The sequence below is a fragment of the Thamnophis sirtalis genome, unplaced genomic scaffold (genome assembly GCF_051295495.1).
Source record: "Thamnophis sirtalis isolate CommonGarterSnake01/CBP01778 unplaced genomic scaffold, rThaSir2_p1.2 scaffold_1, whole genome shotgun sequence".
NCBI lineage: Eukaryota > Metazoa > Chordata > Lepidosauria > Squamata > Natricidae > Thamnophis > Thamnophis sirtalis.
Window position 1 is genome coordinate 179982478 of NW_028261381.1, and position 26219 is coordinate 180008696.

At 42.4% G+C, this 26219-nt stretch overlaps 1 protein-coding gene across 1 annotated transcript; it reads right to left on the bottom strand.

Moving 5' to 3' along the window:
* Positions 1 to 1707: 1707 nt before the first annotated feature.
* On the bottom strand, positions 1708 to 8748 carry LOC148049945 (vomeronasal type-2 receptor 26-like). Its single transcript, XM_087705688.1, has 4 exons — positions 8537 to 8748; positions 7508 to 7799; positions 6336 to 6534; positions 1708 to 2612 (listed from the first exon to the last, which is right to left on the bottom strand). Exons 1-4 carry the CDS (start codon positions 8746 to 8748, stop codon positions 1708 to 1710), a joined length of 1608 nt encoding a protein of 535 aa, XP_087561814.1.
* Between the last annotated feature and the right edge of the window lie 17471 nt (positions 8749 to 26219).

The following is a 26219-nucleotide window of genomic DNA, read 5'->3' on the forward strand; positions in this document are numbered from 1 at the left end:
ATTATCACATTCTAAATTTTCTCAGTATGTGGCTCTAGTCCAGCTGCTTCTGTGTTTAGGTCTGTCAATCCCTTCCCTTCTGGTCTTCAAGAAGGTTATTAAAAACTGGCTTAGGCAGTTAGCCTGGTGTCCTATGTAGGAGGTGGGTGGTGGATTGACAAAGGTGATGGTGCCATTGGATAAATTTTGCTTCCCGTCTCAATATTTAATGTTTTCATATTTATGATTCTAATTGTAGCCACCTAGTTGCTTGGTAGAGTGAGAGAGCGGCATATAAATTTAATAAATAAATAAATATAATTTTCACTCTGTTATCTATGTATTTATGGAGTCCTTGGTGTCCTATGAGTTTGGTTGTTTCTTGCAGACATTTCAAATGCTAGTGAGGGTGGGGATTGCTCCCTGTTTGTATCCGTAGCTTTCTTGTCAATGTTGATGGGCATATGGTTTCCCCACCCCCCTTTGGTAGTTCCTTGACTAGGATATTGTTTTCTGTTTGCTTGTCTGGTGCTAATCCATGGTTATCTGGGTGTGGGCTGCTTTGCTCTTTTAGTTTCCTTTTTCACAAGTTTATGTACCACAATTAAAAAACATGGACTTTGGGGAAACATTTATTGATATGATTAAGGTGATATATTACATGCAAACTGCAAAGTTGATGGTAAATGGAAGTATGACTGAGAAGGTTAGCATTAAGAAAGGCACAAACAAGGATGACTTAGTTTTTATTTTGGAAAATCCACAAGAAACAGCATCTCAATTAATAAAAAAATAGAAGAATATGGAGAAGTGGCAGGACTGAAAATAAATAAAGAGAAAACTAAGATTTCCAGGCCTCCCTCACTCCGAATCGCTCTGTTCTCTGCTTCCTGTCCTCCATGGAACCCCCTCATATCTTTTGATCTTGCTTTGTCTGCTGGGTCTTTCCCCCCCATACTAGGTACCTGCAGGACTTTTATTGCTCCCTAAGTTTCCAAAAGGGTCGGGCCCCTTCCCTACCTCCGTCACCCTTTGTGCATTTACCTTTTGAGGATTTTCCAGGGCTTCTGAGCTTTTTGCATAGCTGTGCAGATGGCATTAGGAAAGCAGGACTTTTGGTGAAGATGGCTGTCTGATGACTAGATCAGGGAGGTTCCCTGAGGGGTTTTTCTCTGGATTATGGTGTTTTCAACTTACTAACAAAAGGAACAGGCATTCCTTCCTTTTATTATGACTCTCCTGCATTAGGGAGAGTGCTAGAATCACCCCACATGACCTTCCATACAGCAGAGGTATGCAGGAAGCCTCGGGAGCTGTGCTTTGAAGCAGTCAGAGCGCCGCTCACTTCATTGTTGGAAAATCAGCCATTTTGGAATTTGTTTTTCAAATGGACACTAAGTCAAAACTTTCATTTCTTAATCGCTTTCTGGAATTATTATTAGCTAAAAGAAACTCTTTTAAAGTCACAGCCTAGTGATTCTTTTTGAGTCTATCATATTTTTGAGATTTCTTTATTGTTAAACAAGGAAGAGGTTTTCTGGAGGCCAGACAAAATAAGGAAGTATAAAATAAAAAGGCTGAGTGATTGTTGTTGACCACAGCTATATTACAGCACTTGATAGAAACTTTTTAATGGAAAAATTCATCCTCCATGTTATCATATTTTAGAAATTTTATCACATTCTAAATATCCCTCAAAAACATAAATGAGGCCAATTGTTGCATTAGTTAGAAATTCTTGTTCCTTACTATATTTTCTCTACAATTTAGATCCGGCCTCAGCAGAATAATGTAGCATTTTGGGAAAAAGATACAAGCCAAGAGAGCAGCCCCAGATGCCAAAATGGAGAAGATCTCCACAGCCACCATGGACTTCCCTTTGGTGCTCAGGTAGGTGGGGAGGAAAGTGATCCAAACACTGCAAAAGACCAGCATGCTAAAAGTAATGAATTTGGCTTCATTAAAACTGTCAGGCAATTTCCTAGCTAAAAATGCCACTGTGAAACTGATGAAAGCCAAAAAACCTAGGTAGGCGAGGACAATGTAGAACATTAAAGCTGAGCCTTCCTTGCATTCCAAGATGATTTCTCCAAATAGGGAGTTGAAGTCCAAGTTAGGAAAAGGGGGAGAGGTTCCCAGCCAGGTGGCACAAAGAACTGCTTGAATCAGGGGACAAGCTAAGACAATGGAGTTGGTCAGTGGTTTTCCTAAGAGTTTCCTTGTCCTGTTCCCTGGCTTGGTGGCCATGAAAGCCAGAACCACCATGACAGTTTTTGCCAACACAGAGGAAACTGCAAGGGAAAAGAGAATTGCAAAGGCAGATTGTTGGAAGAGACAGGTGACCTTCCCTGGTTGACCAATGAAGAGGAAGGAACAGAGGAAGCAAAGCAATAGGGAGACCAGGAGGATGTAAGTGAGGTCTCGGTTGTTGGCCTTGACAATTGGTGTGTCATGGTGTTTATAGAAAATCACCAGGACTGCAGATGTGATCACTGAGAGAAAAAGAGCAAGAAAAACTAAGATGTATCCCAGGGTGTCTTGATAGGCAAGGAAGTGGACCTTCTTGGCAATGCATTGGTCCTTGTCCTTGTTGGGAAATTGGTCTTCTGGGCAGGTTTCACAGTGAGCTGCATCTGAAATCAAAAATCTTTGTCTAAGGATTTATTCAGCAACTACCATGCACATTATCCCCCCCCGCATAAATGATATGAGTGTTGCCTTTCTCTTAATGACCTACCCACAAAGGGAGTGATGAAAGAATCCACTGAGCAATTTATTGGGCATCAAAAAGAGAAAACCATCCTTTCTTTACGATGATCCTGGGGATAGATTAGCCAGAGACAAGGATTTCTTCAGTACCAACTATCCATCCACTGCATTTCCATGAATAATGTGGGTTTTAGTTTGAGATTACTGCCTGTTTTTTCCCCTCACTTTATAATGGAACTCACAGAAAAAGAACAAATCTATTATCCAGGAATGCTGTTGTTTTGTTTATGTGTACATTACCCCTGCCTTAACCTCTTTGCTTTGTAAACTGAAGATTTGTAATCTTCAAATGTGTTCATTCAGATGTTTTTGATCCCTCCTGCTCTATCAAAGGGACATAGATTGTCGAATGTCCTCTTTCCCTGGCAGGTCTATTTCCTCAGAGGTTGGTAGTGTTGAGGAAAGAGCATATTCTGAATAATAAAAATTAAAGTGTGGACTATACACTCCACTTCCTCAGGAAAAGATTGGAAGTTGGTTTCCCAATTGGATGTGAAAGGTGGGCCAGGAAAGGTGGTCTCTGTGGTCAGGGGAGTTTAGATCTCTGTTGTGGCCCAGCAGGAGCTGTTGGAGCTGCCACCAGACTACGACAGTGAGGGGCCCTATGAGTCGGCTCTGGAGGATGTGGAGGACCCTGGACAGGGTTGTGATTCTGAGAAGGGTGCAGAGAGGCTGGTTGGCCACCAGGAGGCGCCTGAGCCTTGGACCAGTGGGGAGGAGACAAGGAAGATCTATCTGGATGCCAGCAGTGAGTTGTTCCTGGGTGCCCGGCACCGAAGAGCTAATAGGCATCAGGAACAGTTGCGCAAGTACAGGAGGTAATTGCACCCGGCCGGTGGTCATTAGGCTCCTCTCCAGACTATAAAAAGAGGGGCACACGCCCCTCTTGCAGAAGTCAACACATTGACTAAAAGTTGGAGAACTTTGGTAACTAGCTTGGCAGGCTGGATTGCTGCCAAGGTTTGTCTGAGTTGCTGCCAAGGTCCTTATCTGTTTGTTATGCTTGGCTTTCAGCCACCAAGGTTTTGGTTTCTTGCTATTAAAGTACATTCCAGTTATGCTTGTCTCGGCATTCGTTACTGGATGGAGGAGCAGGTCAGAACAGATCTCTAAACTGAAAGTTCTACTGAAAAGTGTGAGTGCCTGTCAATCTTATCAAAAATGATACAATAAATATATATATATATATATATATATATATTGATTTAATGAATGGCTTCTTTGATTATGGAAGATGAACATTTGAAGTCTGCTCTACCTGTCTGATTAGAAAAGGTCCCTTCTGGACAAGCATCACATTGGTAGCAGCAAACCGGCTGGCCCTCTGGAACTCTTCTCCTCTCTCCTGCATGGCACCTCTTCATGCCACACCTGGCAAAGGGCACCTTCTGGAAGAGAAAAGAGAAATACTTGAGATGACCTAAGCCGTGAACCTGCTGCATCCATTCTTTTCCTATTCCTATTTCCCTTCCTTATTCCTACTTCTATGATCAGAATCTTTTCTAAAGAAATACATTGCCACTGTCTATCAGAAATCAGGAACAGTCCTGGGGTAACCAGGCCAGGGGCATTCCTGACACACCCATAGATGTGGGAGATTGGATGGGGAGTCTCTGCCTGCACAGGAAGGCTTGTGATGGGATGAGAGGATTTCTAAAAGAAAGAACTGTGATGATACAACAATGGTCCATGGAAATAATTGTTGCTGGCTGTAATTGAATCCTATGTTTCAAGGAAACTGTGTTCCCAAGCCTAAACCTTTGTGGAATGACATTCATCAGAGCTTAAATGTGTTACATGCATAGGAGATTTTTCACCAAACGACTGCCATAATTTCTGACTCAATTGATAATTTTTCAAGTTAGGAAGATGTTCTGCATCTCAGGAAGAGAATGAATCCTTCCCTGAACTTACAACATTTCCTTTCAGCTCACCTTGGTGGCCCAGATGATTCCACCAGAGTTAATAGTGAAATCCTGGCCATGGGGAACCTCGGGATTTACTTGCCCAACCTTCATGGGGACAAAAGATCGATTGGGTAGGAGAACCCAGTTGAGAAGATCATAAATACTAGATCCCAGTCCATCTTCTGAGAAGGAGACTTCAACTCCAGCACTGTTGTTGAACTGGATGGTCCTCAAATAGGCAAGAATCTGAAAGAAAGGAGACTTTCAGAAATTGGAGTATTTGGACTAGATGACCTCCAATGTCTATTTCAATACTGTGATTCTGTTTCTATGACAACCACCAGACAGAGCTACAAACGAGACATCATGGCTTCTATCATAACATGACGGCCATCTTGAGAACATGGGTTTATATTTGATAAATTAGTTCCATCTCTTGATGGTGATCTGAGGAATTAGGTGTATGTAACTCTGAAACTAAAAGTTTCCCCTTTGTCATGGTTTCCATCTCCAATTTCACCAAAAAACAAAAAAATTTAGTTCCACAATCTAAATTTAATTTTAGGCTTTTCCCCTTGTGAGGCATGGCCACATAGACTTTCAAATAGTTACTTGGCCCAAGGTCTTGTTAACTGATGAATTAATGTTTGAAATGAATAAATCATTTCTATTAGAACCATGGAAAATTCCACTGGTTTTCTCCAGCTTATTGTCAAAGGCAATGACAATAAGGATCCAGCTGGAACCAGGTTTGATCCACTGGGCCCTGTGGAAGGAAGCATCTGACCTGGTTGGTCACTTTACTATTCAGAGAGGTCCAACATTTTAGCCTTTTATGCAGGGAATTCTGATGAATTTCAGACTAGGAACCCATCAGGATCACTTTGAATCTTGCTCTGTGCTGTGGTTGTCATAGAAACAGAATCACAGTATTGGAAGGGACATTGGAGGTCTTCTAGTCCAACCCCCTGCTCAAGCAACAGACCCTCTACAGTTTTAGACAAGTGGCAATCCTGCCTCTTCTTCAATGATTCCAGCAATGGGGCACCCACAACTTCTAAATGTAAACTGTTCATTAAGAAAGTTCCCCTTAGTTCTACGTTGCTTCTCTCCTTGGTTAATTTCCATCCATTGTTAATCTGAAGCTATTTTCACACAGCAAGCTGAGTAGCACAACAAATGGTAAACTTAAGAAAAAGGGCAGGATCTCAGATGCATTGGGATGGGAGTACACAGACATTTAATCAGGAGCAGAAGAAATTCATATGGGGAGCTTCCGAACTAAGCGGACTGAGTCAAAAGCCACAGAAACTACCTGCCATGACTGGATGTCTGAGATCCTCTTTCCAAGCCTCATTGGTCGGACTCTGGATCCATGTATTGCATGTAAAGTGTGTGCCACAGCATAAATAGCATTGTAGATATTATAACTTTCACCTGTCATTCTTGTTTCCAAAGTGTAATTGGGCAGATTCTGCAGATTCTCCTTTCCTGTACATTGTTTTTCCCCCTTTGGAGGGATCTTTCCTGATTTATGGATCTTGCAGCCAAAGACAAATTCCCACCATGGAGGGAGAAAGACGTCTCCTTGGGGGTTCAAGGGGTCTAAAGACAGGAGGAACTTGCTGAATTCAGAGATATCCCCAGAGTGGTCCCTAAAATGCAGGACCCCATGCAAACTCTTTATAAGTTGCAATGTTTCTTCAATTTCTTCCACGCCAATTTTCCAATGTGAAGTGAAGATATAAACTTTAATTAAGGACACTTTTCTGAGTTTTCCAAAATAATGTACCATCAATGCTACAGTAATGGTAATAGTGAAGTCTCCAAACACAATAAACACTTCTGCTTTAGACCAGGTATGGGAATTGAGAACTAACTTTTCCGTAATGATTTGAATACTATCCAATTTCAGCATTAGAGTGAAGGCCAGGCAGATCTCCTTCTCCTGGAGCATTGGCATCAGAGTTGAAATGAAACGTTCTCCATTGTCATCTTCAGGGGCCAAAAGCCCAACCCAGTTCCACTGGAAATGCAGGAGCAGCTGGACTAAACCCACATACTGAGGAGATTCCTTGGGGTTAATCCGGAAGAAGGAAGGATAAACTCTTCTCTCTCCCTGAGAGAACTCAAAGCCAACACCTAGCTGGAGAAAAAGAGATTCTTTTTTTCAAAGACAAAGTCAAAGTTGTATGCTGACTTTAGTAGTGACCATTGTGTAGTTGATGGCCCTCGCAGTCACACTGACTCACTTTGACTGGCAAAATTAATCTTCTTTCCTTCTTAGCTATTTTTTAAAAAAATATTTTATTTTGTTTGTACAAACTTCATATCTTTGCAACACATTACATTTTTTACGTATCTGTTGTGATTTTTTTATCTATACAAGTAAACCTTTTATAACTATAGCTTTGTATATTTGTGCATTTACATTATTTCATACATTGTTTTCATTCTATATATAATAATCTATATATTCTATATATGACCATTTTTACTACATTTAAGTCATTTTGTATAATATTTATTTGGTATAGTCTATCTCATATTTCTATCTTTTAAACATTTTCCAGTTTTGTAGTGGTCTATTGATTTGTTAATCTTTTTTCCTTTCTTTTTGGCTCTCCTTCTTAGCTATTTTCATTGGTTGTGATACATTGGAAGACAAGAGAAGAAACCAACAACCCGATACATCAAATAAATGACACTAAAATGATGGCTACCCTTTAAGAGTCTAAAGTTCATTATATGCTCCCCAACCCCCCCAAAACTACCTTTAGTTTCATCTTTGGCTTCTCTGTGTGCTTTTGATCTTTGTCTATTCCATACTGTATCCAAGAGAGCTCTCTTACCTGTGGGACCTTAAAAATGCTGAAGATGTAGTCCATCAGTTGTGAGGATTTGGCACTGAGACCACCAATGACCGACAGCAGGATGTCCGGATGATCACATTTGTAACCTGGAACCACTTGGCCTCCTGAGGAGAGAATGGAGAGACTGTCTAAGGAAATAAATATCTCCCACTGGTAATAACCATAGATGTGGAAGCCAAGGGTGATGTTGGGGAGCAGAAGAAAATCCGTATTGACTTCGGAGACAGCAAACATCAATGCAAGGAACTGCTGGTAATAACTGGTGATGATTCTGTAGTGAGAAAAACATTGGAGAACATGACAGGAAATCTTGTGCATGGCTATAGAGTTTGCTTCACTGTTTGGGGGGACTTTTGGGGGAAGAAACTCCCAAATTTTATTGGTTGGGGATTTTTTCAAAGCTTTTCCTTTGGCTAAAGTTGGATGACTTTGTGAGAAAGGAGACAAGCCTTTATATGGAAATTATGGATTGTTTTATAGTCTCGATCATCCCTGCCATATTCACATTGCTGCAATTGCCCCCCTTTCACCGTAATTATTTAAGCTGCTCTCTTGGAGCAGCTTCTCCAGGTGGGATAAGGATTGCTGAGCACAGGACTACAGTGGGGGAGGGGTGGTGGTCACCTCATAGATTTAATGAAGGCTTTTATTCATCAGCACGGCTGATTCCAAACTGAGAGGGATTTTTGCAACTCCCCAAAACTTGAAGAGTGCTGAGCTTTTATTTGAATTTTCTACCACAAGTTACTCTTCAGATTAATATTATAATTTGACTTCTTCACTAGGCCAGCACAGCTCCCCTCTTCATTTTTGTGGTTTATCATCTTCCTGATGAAGAGACTGAGAATTCCAACCGATTTTAAGAGCTTGGTAATTTATTGAGAAAAGCAGAACATGTGCACTAAACCAGGGCAGTACAAATATTAGAAGTATTTCTGAAAAGAAGTCCCTAAATTTAAAGCAAAGAGAATAATTATCATGCATGTTTTCCCTCCAGCTGAAACTTACCTAGTATTGAAAGGAAGATTCAGTCTATTAAAGTCTCTGACAGGAGTCTCTAAAATGGTTCCCAAGGGCAAATTCCCACCAATAATGAGATCACCAGGCCTATAGTAGCTTTTATCTAAGCCAATAAAACTCCTGCAGACACATATGGTGCGTAGCCTTTTCAGTGTAGTTGGAGCCAGGAGCCAGAAGAGCATCAGCATCAGCATCAGCATGACTCCTGCCTGTCATTCTTATCACCTTCCCTCCTAGAACAGAAATCAAGGTTTATGCAGAAACTGATTTGAAGGTTGCTTCTGAAATCTCACTGGACCTTTAGCAGAGCAGTCACCACCTGTGCTACCTGAATGGCACCAAGAGAAATTTATATCAACAATGCTTCTTCTTAGCTGTGTTTGGGGCTGTGACCATAGAGGAAAAAAAGTCATGTGAGTCTCTTCGACCCAGGAGTGAGCTCATTCCAAGACAGCTAAAGTGACATGTTTTGGCCCCGCTTGGAGAACTCAGACATATATTTTAAAGCAGGTTTTATCTTAGAAGAGATAAATGTGTGTCAAGAAATCCACAGGGAATACCCGAAGAATTACTGTACTTCTGATAATTGCAAGGGAAAGCAATTGTTCTACCCAAGTAGCAATAGCTTCTCATACACCAGAATGAAAAAAAAAACAGCATGTTTGTGTTTCTTGTAATGCACAGAGCCGATGGAGTCATGGTGAAGTGGTGAATTTGACCTCCACGAAACTGACCTCCTGCATACAAGATGGAGTTTGGCTTGGGCCATAGTTGGTCAGCTAGTATGAGTGCTAATGTGGGGTTTGTTGGCACATGAGAATCAGTTATACTTTTGTAACTGGGAATAACTAGTTTATTTGTCACTGCAGAGTAGCAGACGAAATTAGAAGCGGGAGGAACAGAGAATTTGTGCATCCTGTTATGTGGTTCTCTCCTTCATCCGAAGGTGGACCAATTCAGTGTTGGTTGGTGGGAAGAGATTGAGCCCAATCCACCATCTTTCAGAGTGTATGAATAAGGCCTTCTCAGTTGATATCAGGTATCTTTCTTAGGCTGATGATATTCAGTTGTTCAGTTTTGCCCTCATGGACGAAGGCTGCTTTTACAGAGGGATAGAATTAAGACCATGCGAAGCATTAGTGCCACTTTATAATACCTTGTTAAGAAGACACTTGGAATACTGCATCCAACTTTGCTATCACATAAAAGAGATACTGGAGCTCTAGAAAGAGCGCAGAGATTAGATTTGATTTGATTTGAAGTTTATTTGTATGCCGCCCTTTTCCCTGGGGGGACTCAGGGCGGCTCACAACCAAAAGGGGAGGGGAAGACAAACTTTTAACATATAAGACAATACATAATTAAAAAACACAACATTCATACCATTTGGGCGGGTTACAGTCTTAGCCCCAGGCCTGACGGGATAGCCAGATTCTGAGGGCTGTGCAGAAGGTCTGGAGGGTGGTGAGGGTACGAATCTCCACGGGGAGATCGTTCCATAGGGTCAGAGCTGCCACCGAGAAGGCTCTTCTCCGCGTAGTTGCCAGTCGGCATTGACCGGCAGATGGAACTCGGAGGAGGCCTAATCGATGAGATCTAATAGGTCGCATGGAGGTAATTGGCAGTAGGCGGTCTCTCAATTACCCAGATCCACTACCATGTAGGGCTTTATGGGTGACAAGTAGCACCTTGAAGTGCACCCGAAGATCGACAGGTAGCCAGTGCAGCTCGCAGAGGATAGGTGTTATGTGGGTGAAGCGGGGTGCACCCACAATCGCTCACGCTGCCGCATTCTGGACTAGCTGAAGTCGCCGAATACTCTTCAAGGGCAGCCCCATGTAGAGCACATTGCAGTACTCCAGCCTAGAGGTCACAGATGGCTGGAGGCTGAAAACTAAGATGAACACATGCAGGAACTCATGCCCTAAAGGTGTTATTTCAAGAGGCAACTGGACTTTCTGGGTTTTTCTTTGAAGACATTTGAGGCTTCTCTTATCTGAGAAGCTTCTTCAGCTCTGACTGGATGGCAGGGAATGGAAAGATATGAATACAATGCAAGGATATAGAACCTTCCATTCTCCACCATCCAGAGTTGAAGAATCTTATTGGATGAGAAAGGAAATGTCTTCAAAGGAAAAAACCAGAAAGTTCATCTGTCTCTTGAAAAACCACGTTTGGTACAACCATGACCTTGATGACTGAGACTCTCCTTAGACAAATTACAGCTTAACAAAGTTGGAAGGGACCATTTAGGTCATGTAGTCCAATCCCCCATCCAAGCAGGAGACCCTACACCATTTCTGACCATTGGCAGTTCAGTCTCTTCTAGAAAGCCTCTAGTGATGAAGCTCCCACTACTTCTGAAAGCAACTTCTCTTCCATGGGTTGATTGTTCTCACTGTCAGGAAATTCCTCCTTATTTCTAGGTTGAATCTCTCCTTGTTCAGTTTCCATCTATTATTCCTTGTCTGGCTTTTAGGTGCTTTGAAAAATTACTTGACCTGTCCTCTCTGTGGCAGCCCCACAAATATTGGACGACTGCTATCATGCCTCCCCTGTTCCTTCTCTTCACTAGACTAGCCACGTCCAGTTCCTGCAATGTATGTTTTAACCTCCAGTCGCCTAATAATCTTGGTTGCTCTTTTCTGCAATCTTTCTAGAATCTCAACATCTTTTTATAGTGTAGTGACCAAAACTGGATGCAGTATTCTAGGTATGGCCTTCGAAAGACTTTATAGAGTGCTATTAGTACCTCACTTGATTGCACCCCTCTGTTAATGCAATTTAGGATTGCATTGGCTTTTTTTGCTGCTCCCACACACCGTTGGCTCATATTTAATTGGTTGTCCAGTAAGATTCCAAGATCCCTCTCACAATTACTGCTATTAATCCTGGTTTCACCCAGTCTATATGTGCATTTTTGGTTTGTCATGCCTAAGTGTAAGACTTTACACTTACGCCCGGAGTCCTCCGGGATTGGGTGGCCTATAAATCTAATAAATTGAATTGAATTGAATTTATTTTTCTCTACATTGAATTTCATTTTGTTAGATGGGGCATAGTGTTCAAGTATTCAAGATGCATCTGGATATATTTTTTTTAATATTTATTTTTTTCCAAAACAAACACAAGACATAAAATCTTCCTTCCTTACATACTGTAGAAAGTGTATCAGTTGGTTACAAAAGGTTTTCATACATCTCTTCCACAGTCATCAGGCATAATTCATATTAACTCAAGTATTTTAACTCATATATTTATACATGTTACCCTTGTACCTCCATTTATATTTGGCTATAATTATTTAAACATCCTTCATCATAAAATATACCAAAATTTAATACATAACCAAATAATGGCATTTCATTTAATATTTCTAAAATCAAATAACACCGAATCCCTATGTCCTAGTTAAACGTCCATAATATTTAATAACAGACTTTTCTAATCCTCCTTTCCAAATCGCTGTTGGCAATTTTCATCTAGTTTCCTTATATTATACTCATATATATGTATATAGATTGTCATCGTTATCCCTCCTTTATTTGACTATATCCTGTATCATAACATTTTCCCCCTAATAATCAAAACTTAACTGTATCTAACTTAGTTTTTTTATTCACCTTTGTATATAATCCAGAAGGATTTCTAATCTTCCTTTCATGGGTACCATTCAATATTCATATCCAATTATTACTTATCATAACACTACACATTGTATACATTATTATCATTATCGATTATTTGTTTAATTATATCTATTATTACTAAATTTCACTAAATTTAACTGGTTTTAAGTTATATTCTTCCATCTATCAACCTGTATCTTTCCAATAACAAAACAATCTCATATCTTCTGCCATTTATGGTATCAAGCCTCTAGTCATCTTCTTGATCAGTTTTGTATAGTCTTCTCTTAGCAACTCCTTGCTTGTAAGATCTCTCATATAATCTTTATGCCCTCTTTCTGTTTCCTTGTTCAGTTTGTCTTTGATTGTCAGCAGTGTTATCAAAACTTTTGCTAGTGGAATTTCTTTCTTTAGGTCCATAATTTTATCTTCTTCTATCTGTTGGCCCTTGAAGTATATTTCCTCTCCGTTTAATTCCTCTTTCTGTATTTCATTCTTTCCATTTTCAGGAACAAACCAATTACCATAGATATCAGCAGGTTTAGTCTCTTTATATTCATTTTCCACTTCGGTGTTTTGAGTTTCAATCACACCGTTTTGCATTTGATGAACATTTTCAATTTTTTCATCTTATTTTCTTGTTATGTGTTCTAAGTATTTGAATTGTTTTTCTTCTTTATTTAATATTTTATGCAATTCTGAAAGTATGCAAAGTCAAGACCTCTATTTTTTCTGGGTATTGTGTCATTCTTGACAAGCACAGCAACCTTAGCTTGAAAGATTTCTCCTCTCTGATCAAATTTCAAAGGGACATCTGTGCATTCTTTTATCAGTGTGTAGCCAAAACAAGGCCTTGGGGTGTCAAGTTAGCAATCTGTGAAAGAAAAGAAAGGAAGAAACGTTCCGTTTTGAATATTTAAAGAGTATTCTGCTGCTTTTAAGAGCGTAAACACTCTTAAAGAGTTTCTTTTTGTATATAGCCACAGGGATAAAGAGGAAAGCTTTAATCTGTGAATTACAGAGAGTCACAAAGAGAGACGAAGAAAACTTAATATTTGTCACCGGCTTGAAGATATTCCCTTGCTTCTTTCGAGGATTTTGCGATATCCCCGAGATCAGCAAGACGTAATCTTCCTGTTCACCGTCTCTTCGGGATGGTTTAGGTCCGTTGGGGCCACCCAGTGGCAAAAGTATTGGCTGTGGTCTCAGAGCATTGAGACCACACAACCATCTCGTCGTGACATTGGCTCCTCCTCCACAAGATGCATCTGGATCTTGAGCCTATCATCTAGGGTGGTGGATATTCCTGCCAGCTAAGTAGCATCTGCACATTTGGTAAGTTCCCCTTCTATTCCCTCATCTAAGTTGTTTATGAAGATATTGAACAGTACTAGGTCTAAGACGGAACCACTACTTATTTCCCTCCATGTAGATATACTACGATTAAGGATTACTCATTGAGTACAGTTTGTCAGCCAGTTACAAATCCATCTGATGGTGATGCTATCGATCCCACTTTTTTCTAGCTTAACAAGAAATAGGTTGTGGTCTACTTTGTCGAATACCTTGCTGAAGTCTAAGTATATTATGTCGACAGTATTTTGCTGGTCTACTAATTCAGACTAATTTAATGTAATTTAGATTGCAGGAACTGTGTATGCCTAGTCTAACAGAGATGGACATGATAACAGTCTTCCAATATTCGAGGGACTGTCACAGAGAAAAGGGGGTCAACCTATTCACCAAAGCACCTGAAGGCAGGACAAGAAGCAAAGGTGGAACTTTATAAAGGAGTGATCAAACTAGAACTAAGGATAAAGTAGAATAAAATATGGATTAAACATATAAGAATGAAGACGTGGCAAAAGGGACAGTTAGAAGCTTGCTTAAAGGGACAAGGAAATGTCATCAGCCTCTAACCACAAGATGTTCTAACCAATGTCTCTATGTCAAAAGTCCAAACCACAAGGTTCAAATAAAGTTTGCTAAAGACAGGTAGTCCATACCTGTGTCCCAAGACAAAAGGAGAAGTAAGATCCCCATCTACTTAAAAGGCTTTCCCCCCAAAATAATCAATCAGAAATGAGTTAAGTATTTTCGTGTTGCGCTGCTTTTGAGAATTTATAAGAATGCGTGCTTCGATAATGAAGGTTGTTCAGAACTTGCAATGCTAGCCATGGGTTAGCTTTCTGAACCTGGCTGCCAAATAAACTTCTCCTGTATCCTGAGAAGTCTAAAGCCTGTCATTTTCTGCAATAAGGAGACACTTCTTGACAACGAGGACAATTTATCAGGGGAAGGGTTGCCCTCCAGAAGTTGTAGGTGCTGCAACACCAGAGGCTTTTAAGAAGGGACTGGACAACCTAAAATGGTACGCGGTTGTGTAGCCCACCTGCTGCCAGCAGAACTGGTGGCAGACTCAGATGAAGAGGAGGCCTGGGAGGAACATGGGCCAGTCCTGGAATATGGGGAAGGCTCTGATAGACGCTTTGCTTCGGAAGCAGAGATAGAGCCAGGGCCGTCCAACATTCTCCAGCTACCTTCAGAATTGAATATAAGTGGGGAAGAGGAACAGCTGTGGCGTGTTCTAGATGCACATATGTGCAGAGTTGTCTGGAGAGAAGAACAAATGAGGACCATGGGCCAACTCGGGAAGAAAGGGGATGCCCCTCTCTGGCTGGGGAATAAATAGAAGCAATAGGAGAGTGGTGTTGTAGGAGACAGCTGTTTGGATTTCTTTAGAAATATTTGTTCATCATGATTCGTGTATCAGAGATTGTTTGAGAGAGCTTAATGTATAGCTTTGTGGCTGGAAGCTTCTGGCCTGGCAATTATCCAAGGAACTGATAAGGTCGATACTTCAGTTAATGATTATTGCCTGGACTTTTCTGTGTGTGAATGCCATGAATTCAAAGTAACTACATAACTACAGGGGGCTTTTGAGACAAGGAATCTGCTAAGGCTGGGTCAGAACAGGAGTCTCCTGCTTGAGCAGCGGGTTGGACTATAAAACCTCCAAGGTCCCTTCCAACTCTGTTATTCTGCTTTAACATGAAGAACAGAAAAGCATATTCAGAAGTGCAAGATTGTGTTAAAACCAGGCAGATGTAGACACTCGGTCCTCCCAGATGTGAAACTTTTCATCTTTGGTTCTGCATGACCGTTCACTGTCCTTCTTAAGACTCTTGTGCAATCTGGTAGTTTTGTTACCTATTAGTTTCATTAAGACTAATGTGAAGTTCCAATTAGACTGATTTATTACTAGACATGCCTATCCATAGGAACCTAATAAACTAATAGTTAGTATATATTTGGGTGTTAGATGAGGGTCAGCGGAATTCAAGAGGGATAGGTCTTAGTCAATTTGTGGCTACATAGAGAGTTTAGGCTGATTCCTCTATTGACTCCATGCTCAATTTCGGTCACTCTTCTTACAGCTTCAGTTTTTCAAAAGAACAAAATTGAGCTGTGATTCTGAATGTCTACAAGAGCAAGAGAGCTGATAGAGGCAAGGGAAGAGTGGAGGCAGAAAATCAGGAGTTATTAGGAACAAACCTACAGTTCAAATGCACTCAGCCTGAATTCATCCTTGAGAAGTGGGGTTGTTCACACACCTAGGAAGGATTACTTGGTTTATGTCAGCCTCTGTTTCGCTACTTGCTTTTGGCTGCCATTGAAACGGGGACGGGGAGGCCTGGTATTTGGGAAGGGAAGTTTTAATTACAGGAGGGATTGTGTAAAGGGAGTTGTATTCTCACCATCTACTGCTCATGCTGGAGATAGTGATGGGAGCCACCAAGGCCAACCGTCCTGCATACCAACCTGATGATGCTCCTTGAAGATGGAACCCACATGACACCTAAGGGATTTGCAGATTGGACTAGGGATGGGGTTACCAGGGGGAGGGGGTTGGGTCACATATTGATATCTATGATTTCGTGCACTTTTGCCTCAGATCTTGCTTTGCTTAGCTGCTATCTTTTCATAACCAGTAAAAGTACTCTTAATTCTGCAAAATGGAGTTAAGTGGTTTCTTTCTTGGTTGCTGAGGGAGGCTGGCTTGACATTAAGCAAGATCTCACTTTTGCACTCATCCCGGAGCTAACACCTTCTGAGGGGAGTGTAAATAAAACCGAAACCTTCAAAAGAATGTTCTGCTCAGGCAGCAACCAGGAGGACAACATGGGGGCAGCTGCATCCTTGTGTCCCTTGGAGATGGAGCGGATGGCGGATCTGAATTTGGAGGAACGATCCGTCCCCCCAGGTGGTTGTTGGGAGTGGGACAGAAGTTTTTAGCAATAGTTACAAATTTCAGTTGTGGTAGCCTGAGGGTAGCAATTGTCATCCGGGTGTCTCTTTTGGTCTTTTGTGGTGCTGCTCCCCAAATTGTCATATCTGAAACTCTTTCCTTTAAGATTCATTCACAGGACCAGTTGGGATCCTTACTACTGTAGCAGCCTTCCTACTGCACAGCAACCTCCATTTCTGAGCCTCTGGGGGGCGTTTCACAGTTGGCTGTGGGGTTCCCCAGACTTCTGGTATTGATTGATGTCCATTTAATATTCCTGGGGGAGGCCTTAGAGGCATTTCAACATGGCCACCATCATTCTTGGCTCATCAAAACAGATCACTTCCAATGTGATCTGAGGAGGAGTTATCCTTGTCCACTTTGTCCTGGCCAGATGATGGCCTGATGATCTTGAGATTCTTTTATGCTGCCTTTTTTGAAGGCTGTCTTTTATGAAGACAATTGTGCTTCTCATCCAAGAAGCTTCTTCAGCTGAAGAAGCTGCTTCTTGGATGAGAGCTGAAGAAGCTTCTTGGATGAGAAGTGAAACGTCTTCAAAGAAAAAAACAGAAAGCCCAGTTACCTCTTGAAAAAACACCTTTGGGACCACCATGACTTGGGTGACTGAGAATCTCCATAGACAAATCTATTACAGCAATAGCACTTAGTCTTACATACTGCTCTGCAGTGCTTTACAGCCCCCTTTAAGTGGTTTTACAGAGTCAGCATATTGCCCCCAACAATTTGGGCTCCTCGTTTTACCCACCTTGGAAGGATGGAAGGCTCAGTCAACTTTGAGCCTGGTGAGGTTTGAACTGCCAACTTGCCGGCAACCAGCAGTCAGCAGAAGTAGCCTTTAGTACTGCACTCTAACCACTGCGCCACCATGATCTTGATTCTATCCCTCTGTTTATGTAGCCTAGAACTGTGTTGGGTTTTCTGGCAGCTGCAGCACATGGCTGGCTCATATTTACCATATTTTTCAGAGTATAAGATGCACCTTTTTTCCTCTAAAAAGAGGCTGAAAATCTGGGTGCGTCTTATACACCGAATACAGTATTTTTTGCCTCCTGAAGCCCCGCCCCTTCTATAAAATGGCTGTGCATAACCTTATGGAGGCTTTCAGAGAGCTCCTGGGGCTGGGGAGGGCAGAAATAAGCATAAAACAGGCTGTTTTTTGCCCACTCCCCCAATGCCCAGGAGCAATCTATAAGCCTCCATAAGAGTATGCATGCAATTTTTTTGACAAAAAATGGTCTGTTTTTGTGAAAAATGGGCCATTTTTTGCTCGTTTTTGCCCCTCCAAGCACTCTGCAAGCCCCCCCCCCCAAGGCTATTCATGCCTTTTATTTGAAAAAAATCAGGCCCGTTTTTGCGAAAAATGGGCCAATTTGGGGAGTTTGCAGAGTTTAAAAACTTTTTTTTCCTTTTCGGAAAGTTGTTTAGAGTGATTGATAAGAATTACATTGATCAAGTGCTGTGCCAGCAGTAACAAAGTTTTAGGTGCTATAGGTTGTCAGCGATTTCCTTCTCCAGCACATGGATAAATACACCTAGAAACATCTACCTACCTACCTACCTACCTACCTACCTACCTACCTACCTACCTACCTATTCTCTCTCTCTCCCTACCTACCTATTGTATTTCTCTCTCTCCCCTCTATCTACCTATATACCTACCTACCTTCTCTCTCTCTCTTCCTAATGTATTTCTCTCTCTCTCTCTCTCTCTTTCTCTCTCTATCCCTCTACTTACTTACCTATCTACACACTCTGTCTCCCTACCTACCTACTTACTGTATTTCTCCCTCTCTCTCTATTTCTCTCTCTCTCTTTATCCCTTTACCTGCCTACTTACCTACCAGTGGTGGGTTTCAAAATTTTTTAGAACCTCTTCTGTAGGTGTGGCCTGCTTTGTGGGAATGGCTTACCAGCCATGTGACCGGGTGGGAGTGGCTAGCCAGACATGTGACTGGGTGGGCATGGCCAAATTGTAAAATGTGGTGAAACTCACTTAACAACGCTCTTGCTTAGCTTAGAAACTCTGGCATTTGAAGTATGCAAGTCTTAAAGCTGTCAAGTTACAAGACCCTTGCACTCCTAACCCTTTAGAAAAAAAAAACCCAGGGGTGTTCAAACTTGACAGCTTTAAGACTTGTGGACTTCAACTCCCAGAATTCCTCCTCTCGCTCTTCATCTTGATGATGTGCGGATGGGCGGGGAGGGAGGGAGCTGGAACCGGTTCTAAACGGCATGGTAGATTTGTGGAACCTCTTCTATAAAAGAGGTTAGAACTGGCAGGAACCCACCCCTGCTACCTACCTACCTAACTACTCTCTCTCTCCCCCTACCTACCTACTGGATTCTCTCTTTCTCTCCCTCTCTATCCCTCTATCTATCTACCTACTTTTTTTTAAAAAAAAATTGCCTCTTCAAAACCTGGGTGCGTCTTATACTCTGAAAAATATGGTAAATGGTTGTCCACTAGGACTACAAGATCCCTCTCATAGTCCCACTATTGAGCAAGGTACCACATATACCTGTGCATTAAAGTCGCCTTCTCCTTCCTCTTTGTCCCTTGCAATCTCCCCCAATATATCTTATGTCCTATATTCAGGGTCCCCAACGTGTGGCCCTGTGGCCCACTACCGGGGCAGGCCATGGGCTATTTGCAACCGGCTCACTGTCACTTGCAGTCCCAGTCATGTGAGTAGTGGCTACCGGTGCTTACAACCCCACTTGTGCGAGTGGCTGGTGCCGGCGTGCACAGTTCACACAAGTGAAACTAAGCATGCACGTGTGCGTGTTGTGCCCTGTCCCTTGCACAAAATCATTCCACCTCTTCCCACCATCCCTGTCCCCCCACACACTGGGCTGCCAACCCAGAAATGTTGGGAAATGCTGCCCTGTTTGATTGGGAAGTAGATAATTCCCCTTCTAACTAAGAAAAGGCTTTTGTAGGAGTTAGTGGGGGAGGGGCGAGGGGAGGAAGGAGAACTTTGAAATTGCAGACAATTTAAACATGGAGGTGAACTGGGTTACTGCCTTTTACCTTCTAAACGGGTGAATGCAATTTTCTCTTTCTTTTTTTAAAAAGATTTTATTGATTTTCTATTGTTTACATTTTGTTAGTGTTTAAAGACAGCATGTAAATAACCTATTCTGGGTTATTTAATTTGCTTAACAGTACAGATGATGTTCTTAATCTCCACCTCTTTTTTTCCAACCACTGGTGGAATAAAGTCCATGTTTGATAATGTTCGGTGTCTTCTTTCTGTTTAATCTTCAACCTAAATCCGTCCATTTCTGCACAATCTAATATCTTCCTAAGTATCTCTTTGTTTCCAGGTGTTTGTACATTTTCCAATAATGTGAAAATATAATCCTCGTTGCTGTTAAGATGAGCAATATTACACCTATACTTTGCTTATGGGGTTTTTCTGATGTTATAGCTAATAAAAACAGTTCAGCCAGAAGCCCCCCCCCCCCGCAGCCCCCTGCGATGATCGCACCCTGGCTTCTGGATGCCAGCATTGGCAGCGAGCCGATTTGGGGTCCCGGTCGGCCAAGGGTAAGGGCAGGAACCGAAAAATCATAGACCTTCTCTTTCCCGTTTTGCCCTCTGCACGCTCTCAGAGGCGGCACTGTCTAAGTCCCGTTCACAGATTCCTTAAATTGCAATAGGCACTCCTGCCCTTTGAGGCCCCTGGGCACTTTGCCTACGCTCAGAGGCTAGCTTGTCTGGGTGGTCTCGCCCCCGCTGAGCTTCCCTCGTCCGCTGTCTCCCATTCTCCTCCGTTCCGCAGGATCGGATCCGGCGGAAGAACCGCTCCAGGAGCAGTGCGAAGGATGGAGAAAGTCTGGCGTCGGGGACGGAGAAGGCAGGCGGGCGGGCTGCAGCTGGGCGAGGCCAGAGAGCATCGGTTCGGGCGCCGAATTCTGCCGCCCCCTTTTTCCTGTTGGGGAAGTTGGGGGGTCCCACTTGGGACAAGAGGTCAGCGGGGTTCAAGGGGGAGAGAAAGAGACAAAAGCCCCTGAGCGTTCTTGCTTCGGGGGTTAGATAGGAGACCTCCCCTCACCCTTCGCGTATCCTTAACTTGCTCGGGCGCAGCGGCGATGCCAACCGGGGAAATGAGATTAGGGGGCAGAGGTGAGTCTCCTCCTCCCGTCTCCAACTACCATCGCCCCCTTTCTCAGAGAAACAGCTGGGAGTGATGGGGAAGGGGACTGGAGTGAGCCTCGGAGTTCTTCCTGGAGTGAAGGGGCATCAACGCTGTTTCTTATTTTTTAGCAATAGCAGTAGACTTATATACCGCTTCATAGGGCTTTCAGCCTTCTCTAAGCGGTTTACAGAGAGTCAGCATATTGTCCCCAACAATCTGGGTCCTCATTTTACCCACCTCGGAAGGATGGAAGGCTGAGTCAACCCTGAGCCGGTGAGATTTGAACCGCTGAAGTGCTGATCTAGCAGTAGCCTGCAGTGCTGCATTTAACCACTGCGCCACCTTGGCTTATTGGAGGGAAGAGACTCCCCGTCCTGCCTTCGCCCAACCCACCCGACTCTCACCCGGGTCAGAAACGGTCAAAAGGCAACCCGAGACAGCCACGGCAGCAAGGCGGGCGTCGGAACTGAGGAGGCGGGCGGGCGGTATTTGGGGACCCTAGAGAGCATCAGTGCAGGCGCCGGAAGGAGGGGTGGGAGTAAGCGCTCTGCGTCCTTCCTCGGAGGCATTGATGGGGGGGAGGGGAGATCCCTGCCCTGTGTTCGCCCAACCAGCCCGAGCAGAAGCGACCACAAGCTGGAGGGGGCTTCACTGTCCCTGGCTGAGCTTCCTTTCTCTTCCCGATTCGGGGTCTCTCTTCATCCTCGCTGTTGTGGACTCAGCCTTCCATCCTTCCGAGCTGAGTAAAATGAGGACTCAGATTGTTGGGGCGACAGGCTGACTCTGTAAACCACTTAGAGAGGGCTGTAAAGCACTGTGAAGTGGTATATAAGTCTAAGTGCTATAGCTATTGAAGGGAGGGGAAGTCTCTGTTTCTCTCCTACAGGTGGTTAAGGCAGCAAGGACAAGGATGGGGATGAGTTGGGCCAGAAGTCAGAATAGAAGAATGGCACCATCAACGCCCAGCCCAACTGCCACTTATCCTGCGTCACTAAGAGAGGCCCCTGCAGACCAACAGCAGTAATTCACCACTTCACTGACAGCCATATCAGCAAAAAAGCAGTGGCAGCTCATCCAATGCTACCATCTCAGAACTCAAGAGTGGAATCGGTTGCTAACAGGCAGGGAGTGTCGTGCTCCAGCATATAACTTTTTATATATACGGCCGTTCCCCTTCATGGATTACTGCCTTGTCATGGCAATGGGGCTTGTGTAGCTCAATGAAGCTACGAGCTGTGCCATGCTGGGCCACCCAAGACGGACAGGTCGTAGCAGAGAGGTTCTGAAAGGTTCCTTGCATGGAAGAAGAGAAAAGGATAACCATAGGTCGGCTTGACTGTTTTAGTGAGCCTTTCTGTCACATCTTTACCTTCACACCCAGGAGACAATAAACTTCTCTTAAGCAGCTGCCTGGTCTGCAAATTGTTGACTTTGGTCCTTTGAGTAGTGAGTCACCAACCACCAACACAGACCTTTGTTGTTGATTTTGAATGGCATCCAATTTTGGAATGCGCTAAGACAGATAAGATCTCAGAAGACCTCATTTTCTACATGCAAAAATCCTCTTTAACACATTGCGAAGTACACAATGTACAGAACAGGCTGGCCCCAGGGCTAGCAAAGGAAAACCACAAGAGTACATCTCCTCCCTGTATTTATTCAACTTCTATGCCGCGTATATATATCTTGAGGGAATTAATATATACTGTAAGAAGGTGAGCCTGGATTTAGGAACAAGCATCAACCACCAGTATTACGCTGATGTCATCATGCCCACAGCCAAATATGCACAGGATCTGCAGGCTGTAGTAAAACGAAAAGTCAAACCACGCAGAGAAAGACTGGGATTAAGAAATGAGGTGAGATCGAACTTACAGCCTAAACGTTGGAGATGTGGCTCTCTCGATGCTATATATTTTCAAATATGGTGGACCTGCCAAAAGGTTAAGGCATTTTGGATAAAAATATGGTGGATTATGCAAAATATCTTTAAAAGAAGGATAAAGTTTACTCCTCAGCTATTTTTACTAGGTATATGTACTGACTTTACAGTGGTAGAGACTAACTTGATTCTGCATCTAATAACGGCAGCAAGACTGTTGGTGGCGCAATACTGGAAGAAGGAAGACTTGCCTACAACTCAAGAATGGACATTGAAAGTTACAAACTTAGCCGAGATGGCTAAAATATCGGCATATCTTAAAGATCACTCAAATGAGAGATATAAACGAGACTGGGAAAAATGGATTGACTATATACAAAATAAATACAGGACCAAGAAATTCCAGTTAGCCTATGCTTAAGATCAGAAATGATTTAAATTGTTTAAAGTTGGTTCAGCAAGAAGAAGCTAAGGTCAATGTAAAATGTTATTAATTTTTTTTATTTTTTATTTTTCTCAACAAATTTTAGACTGTGTTTGTTAGAAATCCATACCGTGTACGGGTTCTGGGAAGTCTGGGGGGGGGGAAGGTGGAGGGGGGTTGGGGGAGAGGGCGGAGGGAGGGAGGGGTATATGTTAGGCTAGACAAGAATTTGGTGGTAAACTAGAATTATTTTGACATACAAAAAATTGTACTTCGATGTCTTACTGATTGAGGAATGATGAAATGTTTGCCTTAAAAGAAATAAAAACTTTAAATAGAAGAAATGAGGTGAGAAAAGTCGCAAAGCCTTTTAAGATCCACCATCAACACCCAAGGTCAGCCCAGCCTCAACTTGGGAGTATGATGGAGGCCTAGTGGATGATAGGTTAAATATGAGCCAGCCCTGAGCAGCAGCAGCCGAAAAAGCTAACGCAATCCTGGGTTGTATAAACAGAGGCATAGAATCAAAATCACATGAAGTCTTAGTACCCCTTTATAAGCTTTAGCAGCCTGGATAGAAATTGATGATTTTTTTAAAATGGATTTTTTTACAATTTAAATTGGATTTTTAAAAAAAATTAGTTTTCAAATTTATTTCAATGAAATGCTTTTGGAGTAAAAATATATCTAAGAATAATTTTCCATTGAAAATACATTAATACTTTAATTTATTCAGCGTGGAGTGGAGCTTAGTTATGTAACTTGAGGCTGTATATTCTGCAATATTGGGACTATCAGTGAGTCAACAGCGGATCAGAGGAGGAAAGAGATAACAGTTCTTCTTTAAAAATTAGGATTTAAATTGAGTTGTCTTAAATAAAGCCTCCTTACTAGTGATTGGAATTATGCAAGTGATTGTAAATGACGTAAATTGACTTGATTTAAATCAAATCCACCCTGAACCTTAGTAAGGCCGCACCTGGAATCCTGCACCCAGTTTTGGGCATCACATTACCAAGAAGATGTTGAGACTTTGGAAACAGTGCAAAGAAGAGCAACTAAGATGATCAAAGGCCTGGAGACTAAAACATAGAAAAACGGTTGCAGGATTTAGGTTTGGGGAGCGTAGAGAAAGGAAGGATTAAGGTGGGGGGGGGATGATAGCAATATTTTAATATTTAAGGGGTTGCCACAAAGTAGAGGGGGACAACTTATTTTCCCAGCTCCAGAAGGCAGGACAAGAAACAATGGATGGATGTAATGTATACAATGTGTAGTGTTATGATAAGTAATAATCGGATATGAATATTGAATGTTACCCGTGAAGGGAAGGCTAGAAATCCTTTTGGACTATATATAAAGGTTATTAATAATACTAACAATAAAAAAGGAACAAAATTAGACACAGCTAAGTTTTAATTATTAGGGGGAAAATGTTATGATATAGGATATAGTTAAATAAAGAAAGGATAATGATTATACATTATATACATGTATGGGTATAATGTAAGGGAATTGGATGTAAATGGTAAACAGGGATTTGGAAAGGAGGATTAGAAAATTTTGGTATTAAATATTATGGATGTTTAGCTAGAATAGGATAGGAGGATTTAATGTTAATGGAGGATTTTATAAATAAGTAAATGAAATGCCAGTATGTGGTTATGTATTAAATCTTGGTATATTTTATGATGCAGGACGTTTAAATAATCATAGTCAAATAAAAGTGGAGGTATGATGATGGTAATATAATAAATATCCGAGTTAAGATATTAGAGTTAATATGAACTATATTTGATGACGGTGGAAGGGATGCACAAAAGCTTTTTGTAACCAACTGATACACTTTCTACAGTATGTAAAGAAGGAGGATTTGTATGTTTTGTTTTGAAAATAAAAATATTTTTTTTAAAAAAGAAACAATGGATGGAAACTAATCAAGGAAAGGAGCAAACTGGAATTAAGGAGAAACTTCCTAACATTGAGGACAATTAACCAGCGGAACAGCTTGCCACCAGAAGTTGTGGAGGCTTTTAAGAAGAGACTACTAGACAGTCATTTGTCTGGAAAGGTGTAGGGTTTCCTGCCTGAGCAGGGGGTTGGACTAGAGGACCTCCAAGGTCCCTTCCAACTCTATTCTGATTGAAGTTGTGGACCTGGCACCCCAAAGAAAAAATATGCAAGGTCGCTGAGAGGCTCACTGGGGGCTAGAGAGGTGCCGTTTTTGCTTGCTGCATTCTCTACACCTCCACTGCCGTGGTGGGGCAGTGCTTAGAAGGCAGTACTGCAGGGCTAACTCACTGCTCACTGCCAGGAGTTCGATCCTGACCGACTGAAGATTGACTCAGCCTTCCATCCTTCCAAGGTCTGAGAACTGTACTAATAAAAGAGAATATTTGTAGATCGGGGTTGAAATGAGAAGTACGTGGTGCTCTCTGAACTTGTTTCCTTGCAGACGTTTCATTACCCAACTAGATAAGATCATCAGTGCCAGAAGGGAGTAAGATTTGCAGAGTGGAGGGGAAGGAGTAGGAAGAGGAGGAGTGTGGGGGTCCTTGGTGCTCTCTGAGCTTGCAGACATTTCATTACCCAGCTAGGTAACATAGCAATAGCAATAGCAGTTAGACTTATATACCGCTTCATAGGGCTTTCAGCCCTCTCTAAGCGGTTTACAGAGTCAGCATATTGCCCCCAACAACAATCCGGGTCCTCATTTTACCCACCTCGGAAGGATGGAAGGCTGAGTCAACCCTGAGCCGGTGAGATTTGAACAGCCGAACTGCAGAACTGCAGTCAGCTGAAGTAGCCTGCAGTGCTGCATTTAACCACTGCGCCACCTCGGCTCTTCCGAGGTCATCAGTGCTAGAGAGAACATTTCAGGCAGCCATCTCTAAGTGGTTTACAAAGTCCGCATTTTATCCCCAACAATCACAGTACTCCTTTTACCTACCTTGGAAGGCTGAGTCTACCTTGAGCCAGTGAGAAATATTCCACACCCAGCTCCTTCTTCTCCTTTAAACAACTTTCACACCCAAGTTTCTTTTTTGAACCTCTGCCAAACAAGCTCTTAATAGAGATAGAAAGCACAGAGTGTTCCCTGTTTACAGAACTTCTTAATTCATTAACCTAATTAGAGTTATTATCTGTGCCCTGAGGGTCGCCTAAGTCAGAGAACAAATGGGTGTGGAACCTTCTTGAAGATTGCTGAAAGGATTGTCTGGTAGACAGGAAGGGTTGAATCCCTTCCTGGCTGTTGACAGAGGGCTGGTCAATTTTAATACAGAT